At 43.3% G+C, this 17,698-nt stretch overlaps 1 protein-coding gene across 1 annotated transcript in view; it reads left to right on the top strand.

Annotated features, from left to right (window-relative positions):
- Positions 1–10,304, top strand: part of CFTR (CF transmembrane conductance regulator) — a 118,927-nt gene extending 108,623 nt beyond the window's left edge. Inside the window, 4 exon segments of the mRNA XM_086609914.1 lie at positions 4,705–4,794; positions 7,880–8,052; positions 8,506–8,611; positions 10,098–10,304. Coding sequence (XP_086466040.1) covers positions 4,705–4,794; positions 7,880–8,052; positions 8,506–8,611; positions 10,098–10,304 — 576 coding nt within the window.
- Positions 10,305–17,698: the final 7,394 nt, after the last annotated feature.

Below are 17,698 nucleotides of genomic sequence, written 5' to 3'. Positions count from 1 at the left end.
TGCTTCCTTGTGAAAACTTTTCAACATTCTCCTTCCCTTCCTTATCCCTAAATTTCCCAGTTTAGAAATAAAGAAGTACTTTTCCTCTGTGGGAACCTAACTGATGCACGTCTGCATAGCACAAACAGTGTCCTAAACACATTTCTGTCTGCTCCTCGCAGGCAATGCTGGAATGGCCTGCAGGGTGGTCAGGAATCAAACCTAGAAGCAAAGGCAAAAACCTGTTTCTTTCAGTAGCTCACATCCAGCTGTCAGTGCATTGCAGTGGTGTGAAGGGGTAAATCATATAAAACATGTTTCCTGGAGCACCCTCAAGGAAGTTCCTGTAGCTCCTCATGTGCCTGTGCTGCTCAAGCACAGTCTGACCACAGCGCTGCTCCTACAGGATGTTTGTCATTCTCATGCAAGACAATTAGTCCAGCGATAACTGGCTGTTTGAAGTATAATCAAAGCCTATCATCCCTTCTTTCTGGGCAGTCCTTTCTGATGCTTCTTCTGCAACAGTTTCCCATCACTTTTCCAGGGTGAGGACTTCCAGCTGCAGCTGTATTCAGCTCCGCTGAAGCTCTTTTGCATACAGGTCCTTATGCAGATTGCATCCTGAAGTATTTAATGGAGTCAAATTGAGAAAATGCCTTCAGAAACTTGGCTTTGAATGGAGAACAGGAGACCTGCAGCCACTTTTCTGTTAAAATAAATGAGGAAAAACCTGACACACATAAGGTGCTGCTAGCTCAAAGGAAGGGCATGACTTCTAATGTGTTCTTGACTGTTACTCCACTGCATCCTGGTGAATCTCACAGTTTTCTACATGTAAATGCTCCATACAGAGTTGAAATCAAGCTTAGCATGGAGAACGAGATTACTACAGTTTGTGGGACTGCCAGCTTTAAAAAAGATAGTCAAATCACTTCTGCTCCTTTGTTTTACTTAAGAAGTGAAATTTCACTTTGTAGTTCTAATTTCAAGGAATTTCATCCTTGTATTTCTAATTTTTCAGTAGTTATCTCACTTTGTTCATTTTATCTGTCTGTCTGTCTGTATGTCTCCAGCACTGTTGCATCGCTTCTCATACCCTTCAGGGCTATTCATTTTCGGAGGTTGTGGAGATGGCTGTTTTGCAGCGTGCCAGGTCACTCCTGCACGGTGCAGCCTGCTGAGCCCCGCCACTCCACAGAGGTGGTCTCGCAGGGGGTCTCACAGAGGCTGGGTTCCTGCAGGGCATTGAGCCAAGCCAGCATCACCATACCAGGGAGCATCTGCTGCACCAGAGCACCTGGGGACATTAGTTAAGAACCCCATATGCTCATTTCGGCCAGTATATAGGTTATTTTCTTCATCATGGGTTCAGCATTGCCAGGAGCACAGCACTTGTGTTTACCAGCAAGCTCTATGAGAGGCAGACATTTTAGCATCTTCAGGGAGAACGTTACAGAACTGGTCCCAAAAAACTTGCAGGAGGCCTTCATTGCTGCCATGCTCTTATTCTTGTCTGTAAATATTTTAATGTCAATCTAAAGTCCTTAAAAGACACTTATGAAAACAAAACCTCTAACTCTGCACCTAATACTAAAGCATCCACATAACAATTTGATTTTCTTGCATGTTGATATTGTTGCCATAATATATACGAAATGGCGGAGTCTACATGGAGGTCATATTGTTGTTACTCTAACTTCTCTTTGTGTAGAGCTGGTGTCTGGTTCCAGCTGGTGTTGCATTTGTTCTCCAGCCCTGGGGCGTGTGGGAACAAGGGTCCCTAGGTCTCGCTGAGGACCTGCACACACGTTTTCTTTCATTGCAACAGCAGCTACTCACAGACAGGATATTCTCACTCCTTAGGAGCCTCTTGTCAATTGATCTTTTACTCTTCTGTAGGCATTTGCTTAGGTTCTCCAAGGTCTTGGAGACACTTAAATCACTTATGAAGTTTATCACCACAAGCTGGGTGTATTCCACATCGTAACCAGTACACAGAGGCTCTAGCCACTGAGGGAGATTGATGCCCTTTAGAGGGGTTGATTTACAGTATTTCGGGTGGTCAGAACATACACATGACAGTATTTATATTCCCGAGTGTTTTGCTTGTGGATAGATGTCGGGTCTGGGAAACTATTTGTTGAATGATCACACCCATTATCATCCTGGGTGAATTAGAACAAGTGACCGAGAAGGAAACAGTTCCAGATTTGCTGCCAGTCTTCCCAGCCATCCATTCCCTCTTTCAATGCTCTGCTTGTATCTACTTCTTCCATATTTATAAACAACACATAAGTCCATGGGATTCTTTTTTTTTTTTTTTTTTTTTCTTTTTTTCACTTTAGCCTTCTAGCTTTTAAGAATTTTCATGGGTTTTTTTTCTGCAGCTTTTTAAGTGGATTCTAAACTGCCTATGTGACTCACATGATATTTACTCAAGTGAACCCTATGTAGTTTCTAATGAACTGTGAGGAAGGAGGTGTTGAAATGGAGAGAGAAGTACCAGAATGCAGGACAATGAAATATTTACCTTGTGAAAAAAAAGGTACTTTTGGGAATAGCTGGCTTTTAGTGCCCTGCTTCTTGAAAGCACAGTTATTAGAAGTAACAGCAGGTTCTGAAGAAAGTAGTTCCCTTTTTTCTCTGCCTGCTGCACTTCAGCATGAATGTTATTCAGCCCTATCTTCTTTGAAACTGGTTTGTTCAGTTAGCTATTCTTTAGCACTGAAAAATTAAAATACCTGTTCCATTAGTTGAATGTATGGCACTCAAAGTGTGAACAAACCCGCGCCTTACACTGTTCCCACAGCGTTATGATTTCCACCGCGCCCACTACTTGGAGCAATCTAATCCTGCTGCTAATATGTCGCCCCTCTCACACCAGTGCAGGGCATGGGAAAAGGACTGCGCTGTACTTCACCAAAGCATTCGTCGTTATTAACAATCATGATTATAAAGGAAAGAGTCTACTCTTTCCTCCCAGTCTCTACCAAAAGTACTTCAATGATTTTTAGCTGTGCGCACCACTGCCTCCGCTGCAGCTCAGTCGGCACGTTGCTGGCAGCGCGGTGACGGCATCATCACGCTTAAATCCACCCCGCTGACTGCAGGGCACCCCAGTGCCGCCGCTTTTCTCCTCTGCTCTCTTGAATCAGGCATTTCCTTCTCTCTTGCACCAAATAAGCTGTTGGCGATGGCTTACGTATCTTAACTAAGCAAATTAATTAATGTAATTTATTTCCCTCTGCCACGCTTAAACTTTTAATTAAGCATAATTAAATGATTAATGTAAATGTGTGTATAAATCACTTTTTGAAATTTGATGAAAGAATGCCAAGTTGCCAGCTTAGGTCAGATGGAAATTGTGGTAGATTGGCCAAACTCTGGGAAAGTATATGCTAGGTATATTCTCTCAGCCATTCTCTGCTGCTACAGCAGTCCTTCACGGCTTTCAGTAGCGTTTGGCTACCAAGACTCCAAGAAAATATGTGGCTGTGTATAGCTGGCATTTCAACGTGTTTTCTTTAAATAAATATTTTCTTTAGGAAGACAAAAGAGAAGAAAATAATCGTGTCAAATCTTTCCTCTTGGTATTTGTTCCGTATGTACAAGGAGAGAGCAAGCAAATGGTAATATTTCTCAACAAGACACACACTTACTTTCTTTGCGGGCAAGTTCTCCCTGCTACAAGCAGCAGGTGTACCTCGCAGCATAGAAAGCAACAGCTTGGTTTTATCTCATAAGAAATGTTGTGCAACCTCAGTGTCCATTGTAGAACCTCCTTTTGACCAGAATCTGACCCACCCACCCCATGTAAAAAGAGATTAAACAAATATTTAATTTTGCCTGAGTCATTGCTTTTCGAACTACAAAACGTTTATCTAAGGGTTGTTCACTTAAATCTGCTTGCCTAAACTGATGAGAAAAGCAGAACTGAGTAGTAAAGTTGAGGGCGAGTAGGATGCACTCTCAGTGCCAGGAAATGTGCATCCTCTTCATCTTGTGTGGCGGAAGGAGGGACAGAGCAGGGAGAGAGCACAGGCCACAGCATCAATCAGGGAAGCCTCGTACAAGAGCGGATTCTCACTGCTGCAGTCGTGAATCGAGTCGTGCTGTGTCACATCTCAGCGGCGTGGCAGTGAGAGAGAGAGGAAAAAACCCCTCTTTTGGGATGGGATAGGACCGGGACATGGTGAAGCGTCAGGTAACAGGACGATGCTGATATATATTTGGCTACAATTGATTAGAAAAAGAGAAATGAATTGCTGAAAAGCAGTTTAGGATTGTGTCCCTGAATACTGACAAATAATCCAATGATATTCAGAACGAAATTGTGGAAACACACACTTTGATATAGTGATCTTTTTTTGTTTTAATATGTTTCACGTAAGAAAGAATCAAAAATAGTTTTTAAAAAGTTTATTCCAAAATGGAAACACAGAAAATCTTTTATGCTGAAAACTGCTGAAATTTGATTTTTGCTGTTTTTCAGACAAGTGTGGCTAAGTTTTTTTTTAAGACAATTGCCAGAAACTGAACATAAGGATTTTTAAAATCACTTTTTTTGGAACAATATTTTACAAAAATTTTACTAACCTGCAATAAACTCCATCTGGTAATGGCAGAAGGTTATTCTTTTCACTAAATGCTTTACAATTTACAGCGCTTTACACAATGTTTCACGATGTCTATCTACTTGTGTCTGTTAAATCTTTTTCCTTGTAGAAAGTGTTCATATTTTCTGGAACTTTTCGGATGAATTTGGATCCTTATGGGCAGTGGAATGATGAAGAAATATGGAAAGTTGCAGAGGAGGTAAAACCATGTTATTTGTATCCCTCTGGTGAAGTGTTACAGCAGAGTTCAGTGTGGGTCAAATGATTGTCATGTGTTACATTTATATAGACTGTTAGAAAAAAAATTGTTGAGGAAAGATAATGCTATGCTATAAACCGTGTTTCCTTATTACCTAATAAAAAGGCGCCTTTGTCAGAGATTAAAAAAAAAACAACAAACTTCCCTACGGCACAGTCTGGGTTCCTCATGCAGTGATTTAACATAGGTGAGCTTTTATATTTGGCTCTGCTGGGTAATCGTGAGAGAAAGAAGTGGAGGAAGCTGATACAGCAAAACGTCCTGTAATCTTTTCTCGGTTTAGTGCTTTGGCAAACATACCAAAACTCTGCAAGGAATTTTTCTACCAAAACGTATAAAAATGACTCGTAAACATTCTGGAAGCCAGAAAAGAAAAAGAAAAACGTCTGTGGCCTGCCCTAGAAATAAGACTGGTGTTATTGCAATAGGAAATATTTATATTCAGCTTAGAAAAGTCCTTTGTCAAAATAGTTTCCAGTTGCTGTGATCCTCAGGCCAGCGCAAAGCCAGCTGAGGAGGAGCGCGCTGACACCGCGCTCAGGCTTGTGTACTGCTTCTGTCATCGGCAGCTACCTCTTCCGTGGAAAATAAGAATCACGGAATGTTAGATTTTATGAACCTGAAGGTTTTCTTCTGAACCTACGTTGAGGTTTTAGCAACATTTTTGTTTTCGAATTGGCCAAGATCAGGGGCCGGATTTTTACAGTTCTGTTTCCACGCTGGGCTGAAGCCCAGGCATTGCGGTTGTCAGATGCCACCTGTTGGCTCTGGTAGTGCCTGATGGGCTGCACAGGTGTGCGTCATGCCCCGCGAAAAGGTGGATGAGAGTTAAGGGAGGGAGAGAGCTGCAGCCTAGAAAGCAGATCTCTCTTTCCGAGGTAGGGATGACCTAATTAATACAGACTTAGCAATGAGTTGGTGCCGTTTCCCTTGTTCATTGCAAGTCTCAAGTATCAGAAAATTCTTACAAGTGTGAGACTTAATCCGAAAGCTTCCTCCTTTCTCATCCAGGGGGTTAACTCTCTCTGCTCTCTCTCTTGGGTTTATCTAATTTCTTCCCTATGTTTGGAAAAGAGGAAAGTAGACAATTTCTGTGAGTAATTCACAGTCAAATAAATACATCATGATGTTTTTGGTTAAATTAGGTGATAGCAGCTTTTCAGCCGGTCCCAGCAGAAGCAACAGGGTGCTCAGTGCTGTGCTTCTTCTCTCCTCTGAGGCTTTGGAAAAGATGGAAGGAGGATTAACATCCCCTTTCTTGAAAAAGACAAACTCTCTTTCTGCTTTTGAGGATTGTTTTCACTGTGTATGTGAATTGAGCCTGGGGTTTTAAAGACCTGACCCCCATTTACAACAGCGTGAAAAAAAATATTTTGAAGTGTTTATGATTAAGGAGTCTGGCAAATCCAAATGTGATACAGCGGTTTTCATTGCACAGGTGAGAGTACAAAGCAAATAGAAAAGAAAAAGAGCTGTAATACTTTTTAGTAGGAGTGATTGGATTGTTTATGAAGTTCGTGCTCTTGAAATCTGGCTCCTTAGTGACAGTGAGTCAGTGTAAGCTCAGGAGCATGGCACAGAAAGAAAGTTAACTGTCAGCTTATCCCTGACCCACGTTGGCTGCTGAGGATTTAGAGGGTCCTCCTGAGATCAGCATCAGCTTTTTATGCTCCCCACAATCAGTTGCAGAGAGAAAGGTGTTGTCAGAATGAATGTCAGATGCTTCACTTTTTATTACCCCCATATTTCAGCACCTGAATCTGTCAGACTTGTGTCAGCTTTTGAGGCTAAGTTTTACTCTTGCAGTCTGCTATCTGGACCCTACAGGTACAGGAAAAGACCTTGTGCAGTTTTAAGAAGAAAGCACCTTTTCCAGCCATTAGATGCAAAATTTCATTAAAGGACATGATGTGTTTCAAAAGAGGAGTGAGGAACAAAGCACTGGCCTTAATTGGCTTATAAATAAAAGCATGAACTCTTGAGAAACACAACACGTGTACCCACACACCACAGTTCAATACAGTTTCCATGTAAAACGGAAACACAAAGGAAGAATTCCAAGTATTGTTTGCCCTGGAATGCAAATTAATTGCAGATCAGTAATATTTTAAAATTCCAAGAAAGGCTCTTCATAAACCACTAGGATAGCATTGCATTTTTATAACATTTTTTTGGAGCAATGCAACTCACGTTTCCTAGTTCTCATATTTACAAAAAGTTATCTGTAAACGCTGATGATTAGGCCCAGAAGCCCAGTTGGTTTGGACCTGTGGAAGATGCAAAGCTTTGCTTTGAGGTGTACATAATGCATGTCCCAATGAGAGCAGAAAAGAGAGCACTGGAAGAAACAGTCAGAAAACATCTCCTGGTCTGGATTCCGGTTTCTAGTCCAAAGGAAGCAGCTTCACTCGGCACAGGCACCTCTCTCAACATTTTGTCAGCAGTACTAGAGGGAAGCCCATGATACCATCAGTGTGACCAAAGTGCACAGGACTTCTGGGGCAGCATAAGCAGCAGATGAAAGTGCTCTCAGAGCCACAGAGACAGTGGCCGTGATGACCTGGGTTGTTTTCTCTGTTGCTGTAATGTAGCGTGTGAATTCTGGTTGTTTCTTTTCACCCTTCTAGTAACCAAAGAGGCCTGGTTTCCTTTCAAAAATCACTTTCCTTAACATTTCTAATGACTTAAATTACTGCTGGATAAAAAGTTTCAAATACATTGCTCTCTAGCCTGCTAACTCAGAATGTTTTGGTCAAAATGCCAAAGCTCATTGTATGTGACAAACAAATGAAGCAGTAACTCTTAGCTTCCCAATATAAATCCCAGCATGTTGTAAGAGTCAAGTATTTCAGTGCTTTTCACATCATCCAGCTACTAGCTTGTTGTCTTTATAGGATAGATTCTCCTTTTCATCAATTTATATTTTCTTTTTGCTGTCAGAAATGAAAGGCAAGGAAATTGCCATAGCCACAGTCAGCAGTAACTGTATGTCACTGATTTTTCCTGTCCTTTTTCTTTCTGGCAGGTTGGGCTGAAGTCTGTAATTGAGCAATTTCCAGGCCAGCTAGATTTCGTTCTTGTGGATGGAGGCTGCGTCCTCAGTCATGGCCACAAACAGCTGATGTGCCTTGCCCGGTCAGTTCTCAGCAAAGCTAAAATCTTGCTGCTCGATGAACCAAGTGCTCACCTGGACCCTGTGTATGTTTCTTTCATTTGTTCTATCTTCTAGTACAAAATAAGAAAATCAGTGAGGCAGCAACACTGAAAGAGACCTTTTGTAACTGATCTGGTCCCTTACTAAATCCGATTTCAGTAATATATGTTAGTAATTCTGCATGGAGGATCAGAGAAGCCCAGTTACTACCTTAGCTTTATGGCTGATACGCACTTTCACAGCAGAAATGCAGCACATTGAGATGCTGCAGAGTGTTGGTGTCCATGTGTGTGAGCATGGACTACTTAGGAATTTGGTTTAATGGGAGATTAGGGATGGTTGGACTGGATGATCTCTAAGGTCTTTTCCAATTTAGAAATCTATGAATCTATGAGCTTTACAACACACAGCTAGACTACTAAATACCATCAGTAAAGTTAAGAGCTGTGCTGGCACGTGCATCACAGTCTAAATGCTGGTGCTTGTTTGCCTTTCAGAACCTCCCGAGTGATCAGGAAGACCCTGAAGCATGCGTTTGCCAACTGCACAGTGATACTCTCTGAGCACAGGCTGGAGGCGATGCTGGAGTGCCAGCGATTTTTGGTGAGCGTTTCTCGTAGTCTCATGTACCGTTGTTTCATTACAATTGATGAACGTGCAAAACGCACCGAGCTGAACTGATGAAGTTGGCTGGGTTGATGGGGGGTCGTTCAGGGCAGCTGAGCAATGGAGACACCTGCAGAAGAGCAGTGGGCTCCTGCTTGCTCTTTCGCCTGAGCTGTCTTAGACACCTATGTTCAGATGAGCTGGGTCACATTATTCCTTCTTTCAACCAAAAAGACAGCTGTTTAGGTTATCCAGCTGCTGATCCAGGTGTCTTATATTGCCAGTTGACTCAGGAGCTCCAAAAAAAAATTCCCAGCACCTCACAAGGCTTTACCATTGCAAATACTGAAATGGCTGCACTTGCTCTTGAGCAATAGGAGGCTGCATAGGAATGAGGGGTTTCCTAAGAAAACATCCGATGGTCAGAATTGCTGATTTCTTTCATCAAGCCACTTGAATATTCCTTTCTCATTTCATCAAGGTGACAAAGTACTGAAAGTCCTGAGGTATTTCCTTTGTTATATAAAATTGGTTGGTAAAGAAAATAAAAGGCAAGTTATGTAGTTGTTCTTAAAAATGAGGTTCCTTCCTCTTTGTTTTCTTGACTCTTCCATAAGAGGAGACCTTCATTTTATTAGCCGAGTGAAATACTGTTTTCCATGTATATTTGCTCGATTGCATTAGCACAACAGGAGGAATACAGCCTGAAGTTGAAGCAGGCTAGTCAACAGGCAAGTTGTATGTCCTTTTGGATGTGCTGCTCCTCTCCATGTGCTGGACCTCAGCCCTGTCCCCAGCCCGCAGCCCAGGCTGTGTTGGCAGAACCCCAGCAAGCACGCAGCCTCTGCCCGGAGCAGGTTTGCCACCGTCCCAACACCATTTTAGCAACAGAGCTGCTAGAAGCTCCTTCCCATCGGACCTGTGCCCTCACCCGAGGCGTGCTGGCATTGCAGTGCCAGCGAGGGAGCCTGATTTTTCCTGTCTGTTGCCTGACGGGGGAGGCTGGCACAGCCGGACAGGGCAAACCTGTTGTCTCCTTCAAACACAGGCTGGCAGCGCTTCCTTGTTTGTCGAGAAGAAAGCAAAGAAGGCCCGACACTTTGCTGGCAGCCTTCTCCCTCTGCTTTCGATAGAACTGTTCTCTGCAGTTAACACTTTCTTAACCTGGCAATTTAGCAGTGCCGGGGAAATGCCACAGTACCTGGAGACTTCGACAGGTAATCTCAGAGGTAAAAACCAAGTCACAAGGAGAAACCAGCAAGCCCAACGGCATTTTGTAACTTGAGCAAGAGGCACCTTTTCCACATGTTAAAATTTTAACGTCTGTTTTTATGGTTGTAATTAGAAATTGCAAACTGTAAAGGGGGCTTTTCCTGTTAGAAGATCTCTTTTCTGTCTCTGTGTCTCTCCTCTGTTAGCTGTGTTAGCTGAACTCTGTCAGCACCACCGCTGACCGTCTTAACAAAATGATACATTTCTTCAGGTAATCGAGGACAGTAAATTGCGGCAGTATGAATCCATTCAGAAGCTGCTGAATGAAAAGAGCTCCTTCAGGCAAGCCATCAGCCACGCCGAGCGCCTGAAGCTGCTCCCGGTGCACCACAGAAACTCCAGCAAACGCAAAGCTCGACCCCAGATCACTGCTTTGCAGGAGGAGACAGAGGAAGAAGTGCAGGAGACGAGGCTGTGAGGTGTGGTGTGGGCACCCTCTTTGTGGAGTGAATTGTCAGCAGTGCCCGACAGGACCAGTGCTTCTGAAGCGGCGGGAGCCATGCACGGAGGTGTTCACTACAGCAACTACACGTGCGTTTGGGAATTACTTCCCTTGCATGGTTAATCGTGTACAAGTTAGTACATTCTTTGCAGTTTTGCCACCTTTAATGGTAAAACCAGACTTCCTTTGAAAAGCTGCTTTAATTCGGTACAGACGAGAGGGCAAGCAGAAGTAACCTGCCTGGCCCGACATAATCATTTCAGAAAATTGTTAGAAATGTTCTTGCTGGGGTGAGAGGCCCAGACAGTCAGAAGAATGTGAGAAATATAATCAAACCTGGATGGAAAATAGGAAAATCAGAATGTTAAAAGCTTCTTTGGATTCACTTCCTGCAAACGAATTAAGGGACAATGTCAGCAAGGCGCACAGAAAACTTCCTCCTCTTTGTTTTTCATGCAGCAGCTGCGATTCCAACTTAGCAGAAAAGGCCAAATGGCCTTTCATAACCGCGCACCGCACCGCGTGCATAGGTGAGAACAAAGGAAAAGAGGATTTTGACTTGCAAGCCAGTCGACATCTGTCATGTCTCCACGGTTAAGGGTGAATTGGTATTTCCTCTTAAAACCTAGGAGACACTCCACCTGACCCTGCACACGCTCGCAGCGGGATGAGTGCAGGCTGACCTCAGTATCTAGTGAAAGGTAGGACTCCTGGCAGTAGAACTGTAGTAGTCTGTGTTGGTCTGGCACCTTTACACACTTTTTACTCTGGCCTAAAAAAAGAAATAAGACAAAACATCTCAGAGGTAGACTTTGATAATTAAATTAATTTTTATACTCCTGGTTTGCAGTTTCATGACGACACTGAATTTCTCTAGGATATTTTATTTATTTTAATATTGTTGCAAACATTTACTAAGGAAATTATGTATTTTAAATGATTATGTACTATAAAGAAAAATATATTTGTACAATAATTTTATATTTGGATTGCTGGTGGATTTTTTTGCTACTAGTCTTTGATGTCACATTATGATAGAGCTGTCAAAAATGAGGGCAGCCCCAGCTGGGCCAGGTACTGTCCAATGTTGTCTTTGTGCACTAAAGTATTCTAGTGATACAGATGTCTCAGATAATTTTTTTCTTTAAATAAAAAAAAATGAAAAAGCAACTGCCTGTATGACACATTACAACAGACACCCCCACGGTGTGGGCACCGCAGATCTGTTCTGCTACTTCCACTTCAGCCATTGCTGCCTATCGAAACACGTGCATCATTTTTTATAAATACATTTTATTTATTACAAAACTAGTCAATAAAATCCAGTGTCCGTGCCCAGCCTGCTGTTTGGCCTGCCCCGCTGCCGGCGCTCTGCCGCGGCCTCTCTCCGCTGGCCTGTCTTCTCCCCATCAAACAACACGCTTCTGCAGGCAGAAGCAGCTGGGTCCCTCACAGCCTCCTTTATTCCCATGGGGCAGTAAATTTGGCAGAAATGCACTAAAAAGAGCCTTTTTAAGGCCATTGCTACCAGCTGGTTAGCAGCACCACCACTCAGATGCTTTACAAATGTGAGGCAGTTGTAAATGAGCTTTGTATCTTTCACCCCGCCTGAGCCCTGGAGCTGCAAAGAGCAGCGCGTGCAAATCTGGAAAATAAACTCCTTTAGGCATGATGTAGCACAGCAGCTGTGCCCCCAGCCTGTGGCAGCACCCAGCTGGGCTGGGCACTGCTCGAGGGCCACTCAGGGTGCTGCTGGGGCTGGCTGATCCTGTAAGCTCTGGTGCTTGCTCTGGAGCAGCAGCTCACCCTGTCCCACTCTTGTTTTCCTCTAGCTCTGTCCCACATTACATGTTTTCTGTCTCATTACGTATTTCCTCTGCAAATACACTTTTTCCTTCTATCGCTTTTCCCCCTCCCAGTCCTTCATACTCTGCTTTTATTCTTGTCTGTCTTCTGGTGCTTACCTGGATCTCTTTCCTTTCCATCTGCGTGAGCATCTCCTTGCTTTGCCTAATTTTCTCCATGAAGCGACGCCTCTTGCTCACAGAGGTCTGGATGCCCTTGAGTCTCGATTTTGTCGTGTCACTGTTTCTCTGCCACAAAGCTCTGCTTGCTTTAGCCTTTACAGCAAACGAAACCCAGCTGTGCATTGAAGTAGCGTCACTTTTGAATTCCAGTCTCCATCCCCCTTTCTCCTTCAAACCGTGTATCGCTTTTCTCACCCAGCCAGCTCTCCGTTTGCACAAGTCTTTACAGCGAACGTGGCCAAGCTTGGCCGGGAGGCCAGGGCTGCTGCAGTGCGGCCAAGCCTGAGGAGGACTGCCAAGGATCACTCTTTTTCTGGATGTTACTCAGAGGAGCAGACACACCATGCAGGAGAGTTCATTCTCTAAGCAAACAAGATGATGTGGCAAGATCAGCAGAAAAGAACCACCGCATCGTCAGAATCGGTGCGTACTTCAACGCTTGCACAATTAGTAGCATTAATTTTTTGATGATGTCATTGTTAAAGAGAGTTAGGAGGTGGCAAGTTTCACTAAGCGGACAAGGAGGCATTTCAAGAAAGGAAAAGGTGCACAGAGCAGGAGCACGTAGCGGAGGGGATGTATGTGGAAGCCGCTGATAGAGTCAGAAGGAGCACCTTGAAGGAAAAAATGAAGTCATTCAACTGACTGTACGTCCCTGTAGCCTGTGCTGCAAAAACTCATCAAAACAGCTTCTGCCATCAATGCCCAGCTACCACCACCATACTGCCTGTCCCGAAGAGCCCTCCAACAGCAAGTGGGAAAAGGCTGGAGAAGACTGTGCTACTTCTTAGCAGACTGAAAATATGGCTTCGGCTCCTCTGGAGCTCAGGCTGGAACAGGAGGTAAGTCAGTACCAGCCTCCATAATTAGAAGGAGAACAGCATCTGCTTCCCAACAGAGGTCAAGAAGAGCACATTATCTTCTAGGATAAGCATTCTTGTACCTGCTGTCAGTGGGATAACAGCTCCCAGGGCTGTTTTCCTGAAGCAAAGCTGGGAAGTCACACATGCTGTTCATGGTGGAAAAAGAAGCGTAAGAGGGGGAAGTAAAAAAAAGAATAAAATGAGGCGGTAACCCTAATACAGTGGAAGTAAAGAACAATGACCTTCATAAACACAGGCTGAGCATTATTTAAGAGAATTTTTCTTTTCATGTGCTTCACTTTGCATACACTTGATAGAACAAAACAGACATAAAAAGGAATATCCCTCCCAAAGCAGGAGGGAGTGGATTTTTGTTATTAAAAGCACACACTTGTACTATTAAAAGAGGTACTTGTGTACAACATACGGCCGAGGAGCAGAGCATGCTGACTCTAATACTGCACATTAAGATTTAATTTTACAACCTACTAGGAAGAAACCAAAAAAGTTGAAAAGAGTGAAATTACCCTGCAGAGGATCTGTAGCTCTCCTCAAGTACAGAGGAGAGGGGAGGAGGGTGGCCGAGCTGCTAATACAGCACCAGGAAGCATTTAGGACATCAGTCTGGACAATGCAGGACAGCTGATCTAGCCTAAACTGCACGCAAGTAGCCGTCTTTGTAAATCTTATGTACAAAATAACTTACCCAGAGCAGCTTGATAACCATCATTAGTGGGGAGTGCTCAATATCTCACTGGGCTCAGATGAGCCCGCTGTTCCAAGAAACAATTTTGCTTTCACAGTTGCTTAAGTGGTGCCTTAGCAGCTTCACTATTTTATTCATGAAATACCCATTTCTCATATCCCATCTCCTCCGTCTCCACAAGCCTCGCGTTCCTCAGCCTGCCACGCCAGCATCGGAGCTGCAAACACCTGATGGCCTCTACACCGCTTGAATTCTACCCTGTTCAAGCAACAAGCTTAAGTTCTTTCCATGAGAAGTGGCCACTCTTGGAGAGTGCCTTTTAAAACATTTCCTAACATTAGGATTAATTCCCAACTAGTGTTAATTGTTGGAGGTCAGTTCAGAACTATATAACTTGTTGCATTTTAGTTACTTTATAGAATCATAGAATGGTTTGGGTTGGAAGGGACCTCAAAGATCATCTAGTTCCAACCCCCCTGCCACGGGCAGGGACACCCTCCACTGCACCAGGTTGCCCAGAGCCTCATCCAACCTGGCCTTGAACACTTTCAGGGATGGGGCATCTACAACTTCTCTGGGCAACCTGTTCCAGTGCCTCACCACCCTCTGAGTGAAAAATTTCTTCCTTATATCCGATCTCAATCTCTCCTCTTTCAGTTTAAAGCCATTGGCCCTTGTCCTATCACTACATGCCCTTGTAAAAAGTCCCTCTCCAGCTTTCCTGTAGGCCCCCTTTAGGTACTGGAAAGCTGCAATAAGATCACCCCGGAGCCTTCTCTTCTTCAGGCTGAACAGCCCCCTTTTACTTATGTAAAAAGTATTCTGATAACTTTTTTTCTCCTCTTTCTGGTATAGATTTAGTATTTTAGCTCTGCCATTACTTGGCTATGATTTAACATTTGGGGGAAAAAAAAAAGCACTTTAGAACTGTGTTTACAATTGTTCACTAATGGAAAATTAATTGCTGCCTAAAAATCTGGCAAATTAAGCAACACGCGATGCAGTACAGTAACACATTTCCTTTGCAAACCCTCATGTTCTTCAAAGCCAATTTCCTGTTCCTAGGATAAACAATATTATTACTAATTTTATTCACCAGGACTTGCTTCAACCTCAAAATACAACCCTTGTAAATGCAACTGGAGGTTTTCGAGTGATGTCTAACTTCCTTGCCTGTTGTTTTCTCTTCTTTCTCAACAGGTTCCTTCTTGTGGTGATCAAAGATTTAACCTGTGAACAGGTTTGCTTAGTTTCCTCTCCCCAAACTTTTTAAACATGCTGTGTAAAAAAAAGACTCAGTCACTCTGATGTGTTCAGGGGCCTACAATTCCCGTTGCTGTCTCTGTGATGAGCCTGTGAGTTTGGTGCAACCTCTGCAGCCAGAAAAGGGACGTGGCACTGACTGGACCTGCCAGTTACTCGTGCTCTGCTTTCTCCTAAGCCTGGCCTGCACTTCATGACATAGGGTAGCGCATCCCAACTTCTTTTTGAGATAATGCTGGCCAAACTACAGTTGGACTATCACTGTGCTGAGGAAGTATTACCCCTCTTCCAGACTTTTTTCTATTCCTCTAAATCCTTGGAATTAAAAGTCCTTTCTTTCTGATATCTTAACTATATGCAAGAGTAAACTTCTGCCTTCTGAGCCTGCCTTTGCTACTGCCCAGCCCAAACACACCTCATGCTGCCTCGACAGTCACTTTGACTTCAAGTTTCTGAAGAACAGCCCACTTTTTATAATTCTAAATTCTCTTGACTGTGATTTGAACATCATAGGCATCACTTTAGACAGATATAACACCAAGAAAGTGGTCCCTCATCCTTTCTCCAAATTAGCTCCTTCCACAAGCATCTTCCACCAGTAGAGGCTATTCTGCCTCTTCTGTTTTACTGGAAAGATGGATGGTTTTGATTTATTCTGTAAATCACTTGAGCTGTGTTATGGGAAGAGACGTGCCTCAGAAATTCAGACTCTCTCATTTTGCTCTTGTTGATGAATGTTGCTGCCTTTGTTGAACAATGGAGCAGGTTTCTTCACATTTTTCATTCTGGAGCTCTTGCTCAGCAAGTAAATAACTGAGACAAATACTGTCTGATGGACTCAAACATTCTTTTAAGGAACATAATCCATGTTCTTTATCAAGAAGTAAGAACCATAGGAGACATGCTGAAAGCTTTTCTTTTCAGGATGGACTTGATCTGGACAGCTGGAGTGTTAAGGACTTGCCAAGGTCATTGGTGGATGGAAATGATCTTTCAAGTTCCCCTGGTTGAAGAGATTGAGTCGTGTGTATGGAATACAGTGTAGTCAGACAGGGCCTAAATGAGAAATCTTTTTGCTGGCGTAGTGGCCTGTGGAATGGATGCAACCTTCGAGGCTTCCTCGTACTTTCCTGTATATTCCTATATTATTGTATAGACAGATTATCTCTATCTTCACTTACCTCACCTCTTAAAGACATGGGAACACAGTGCGGCGTGGAGCGGTGTGGTCCACCATAGACAGCACACTGCAGGAACTGACATGGCCTGACAGGAGAGCTTAAGAGTTTCTATAGAAGATAAGACTCGATTAGATCTGCGAAATACTGCGTGATTAAAGGTGTATGAAGATCACAGACTCTGTTGGACTGAAAGACAGACAAACAAAATGATAGCTGATAGTAGTCAACCAGGTGAAAGATGCAGGTGGAGAGAGATCAGGACAGCAGGCTGAAAAAGCAGGATAATGAGGGCATTGACAGGCAATGCTAAATTTAGCAATAGAGACCTAACTTTCCAACTGTGAACAGATGATCAAAGTTACTCTGTTGTCTGCAGGTGTTTCACTCAAAGTACAGCACAGAAGACTTTTCATTCTCACAGACGATATAAAATACATCTTCCAAACATGCTTTGGGACACTGTGCCTAAGATCTTCCCACACAGAAACACTGCTAACTCTTCATCTAAATGAGGTCTGACATTTCCAAGGTGTATTTTCAAGGCAGAGCAAACCTGGCTTAGAAGCACTTTGGGATTTTTCTTCTTTGCTGATAGTTGTTTTTTTTTTTTTAAAAAAAAAAGGATTGACTTATTACAAATCCTGAAGTTGCAACTTGTGTGATCACTACAAAAATTGTTTTCCATTTTGTGCTCCTCCTCACCATGAAATCCACGCCCCAGCTGCTCGCACCGCTTCAGCACGTAAGGCGTGCTAATTGCTGGGACCCTTTTCTCCGGCTGAGAAAGCTGACTCATTCTGCAAAAGCAGCACCCCATTTTTCAGCACTTAAATTACTGCCAAAAAACCCTAAAAAAAAAATCAACCTCAGACAACATATAACCAGTTATATGTTACTATCACACAAGAAACTGAAGTTTTAATAAAGCAGTGATTAGTGAAAGACATGGTACTTTCTAAATACACTGTGTGGGAAATGATGACAGAAATCAGCTCCTCATGTTGTGTGTCGATAGAGATAACACGCACACAAGCTAAGAGACCGAAAGACAGACAATATGCAGTACAAAAACTTTATTGACATGAGTTCTGGATGACTTTTACATACAAAGGTGAAGCGTCAGGAAACGGTTAGGTAATCCTTTCCTCTTCCAGGCTTATCTTGAGAAAAACACTACTTTGGAAGTGACACGCCTGACCATGTTACTGTCCATAGCTCTCAAAACCATCTCCTGGTAGCCCATCAGAAGGCATCTAAGTCTGATCTCGAGAAAACTCCGCTCTTCCCTCTGCCTACCAGATGAAGTACTGAGACAACGCGCGTTTCCACA

This window comes from Tauraco erythrolophus, chromosome 4 (assembly GCF_009769465.1).
Source record: "Tauraco erythrolophus isolate bTauEry1 chromosome 4, bTauEry1.pri, whole genome shotgun sequence".
NCBI classification, from domain to species: Eukaryota; Metazoa; Chordata; class Aves; order Musophagiformes; family Musophagidae; genus Tauraco; species Tauraco erythrolophus.
The sequence above is the reverse complement of the archived record's forward strand: the minus strand, read 5'-3'. Positions and strand labels throughout refer to the sequence as shown.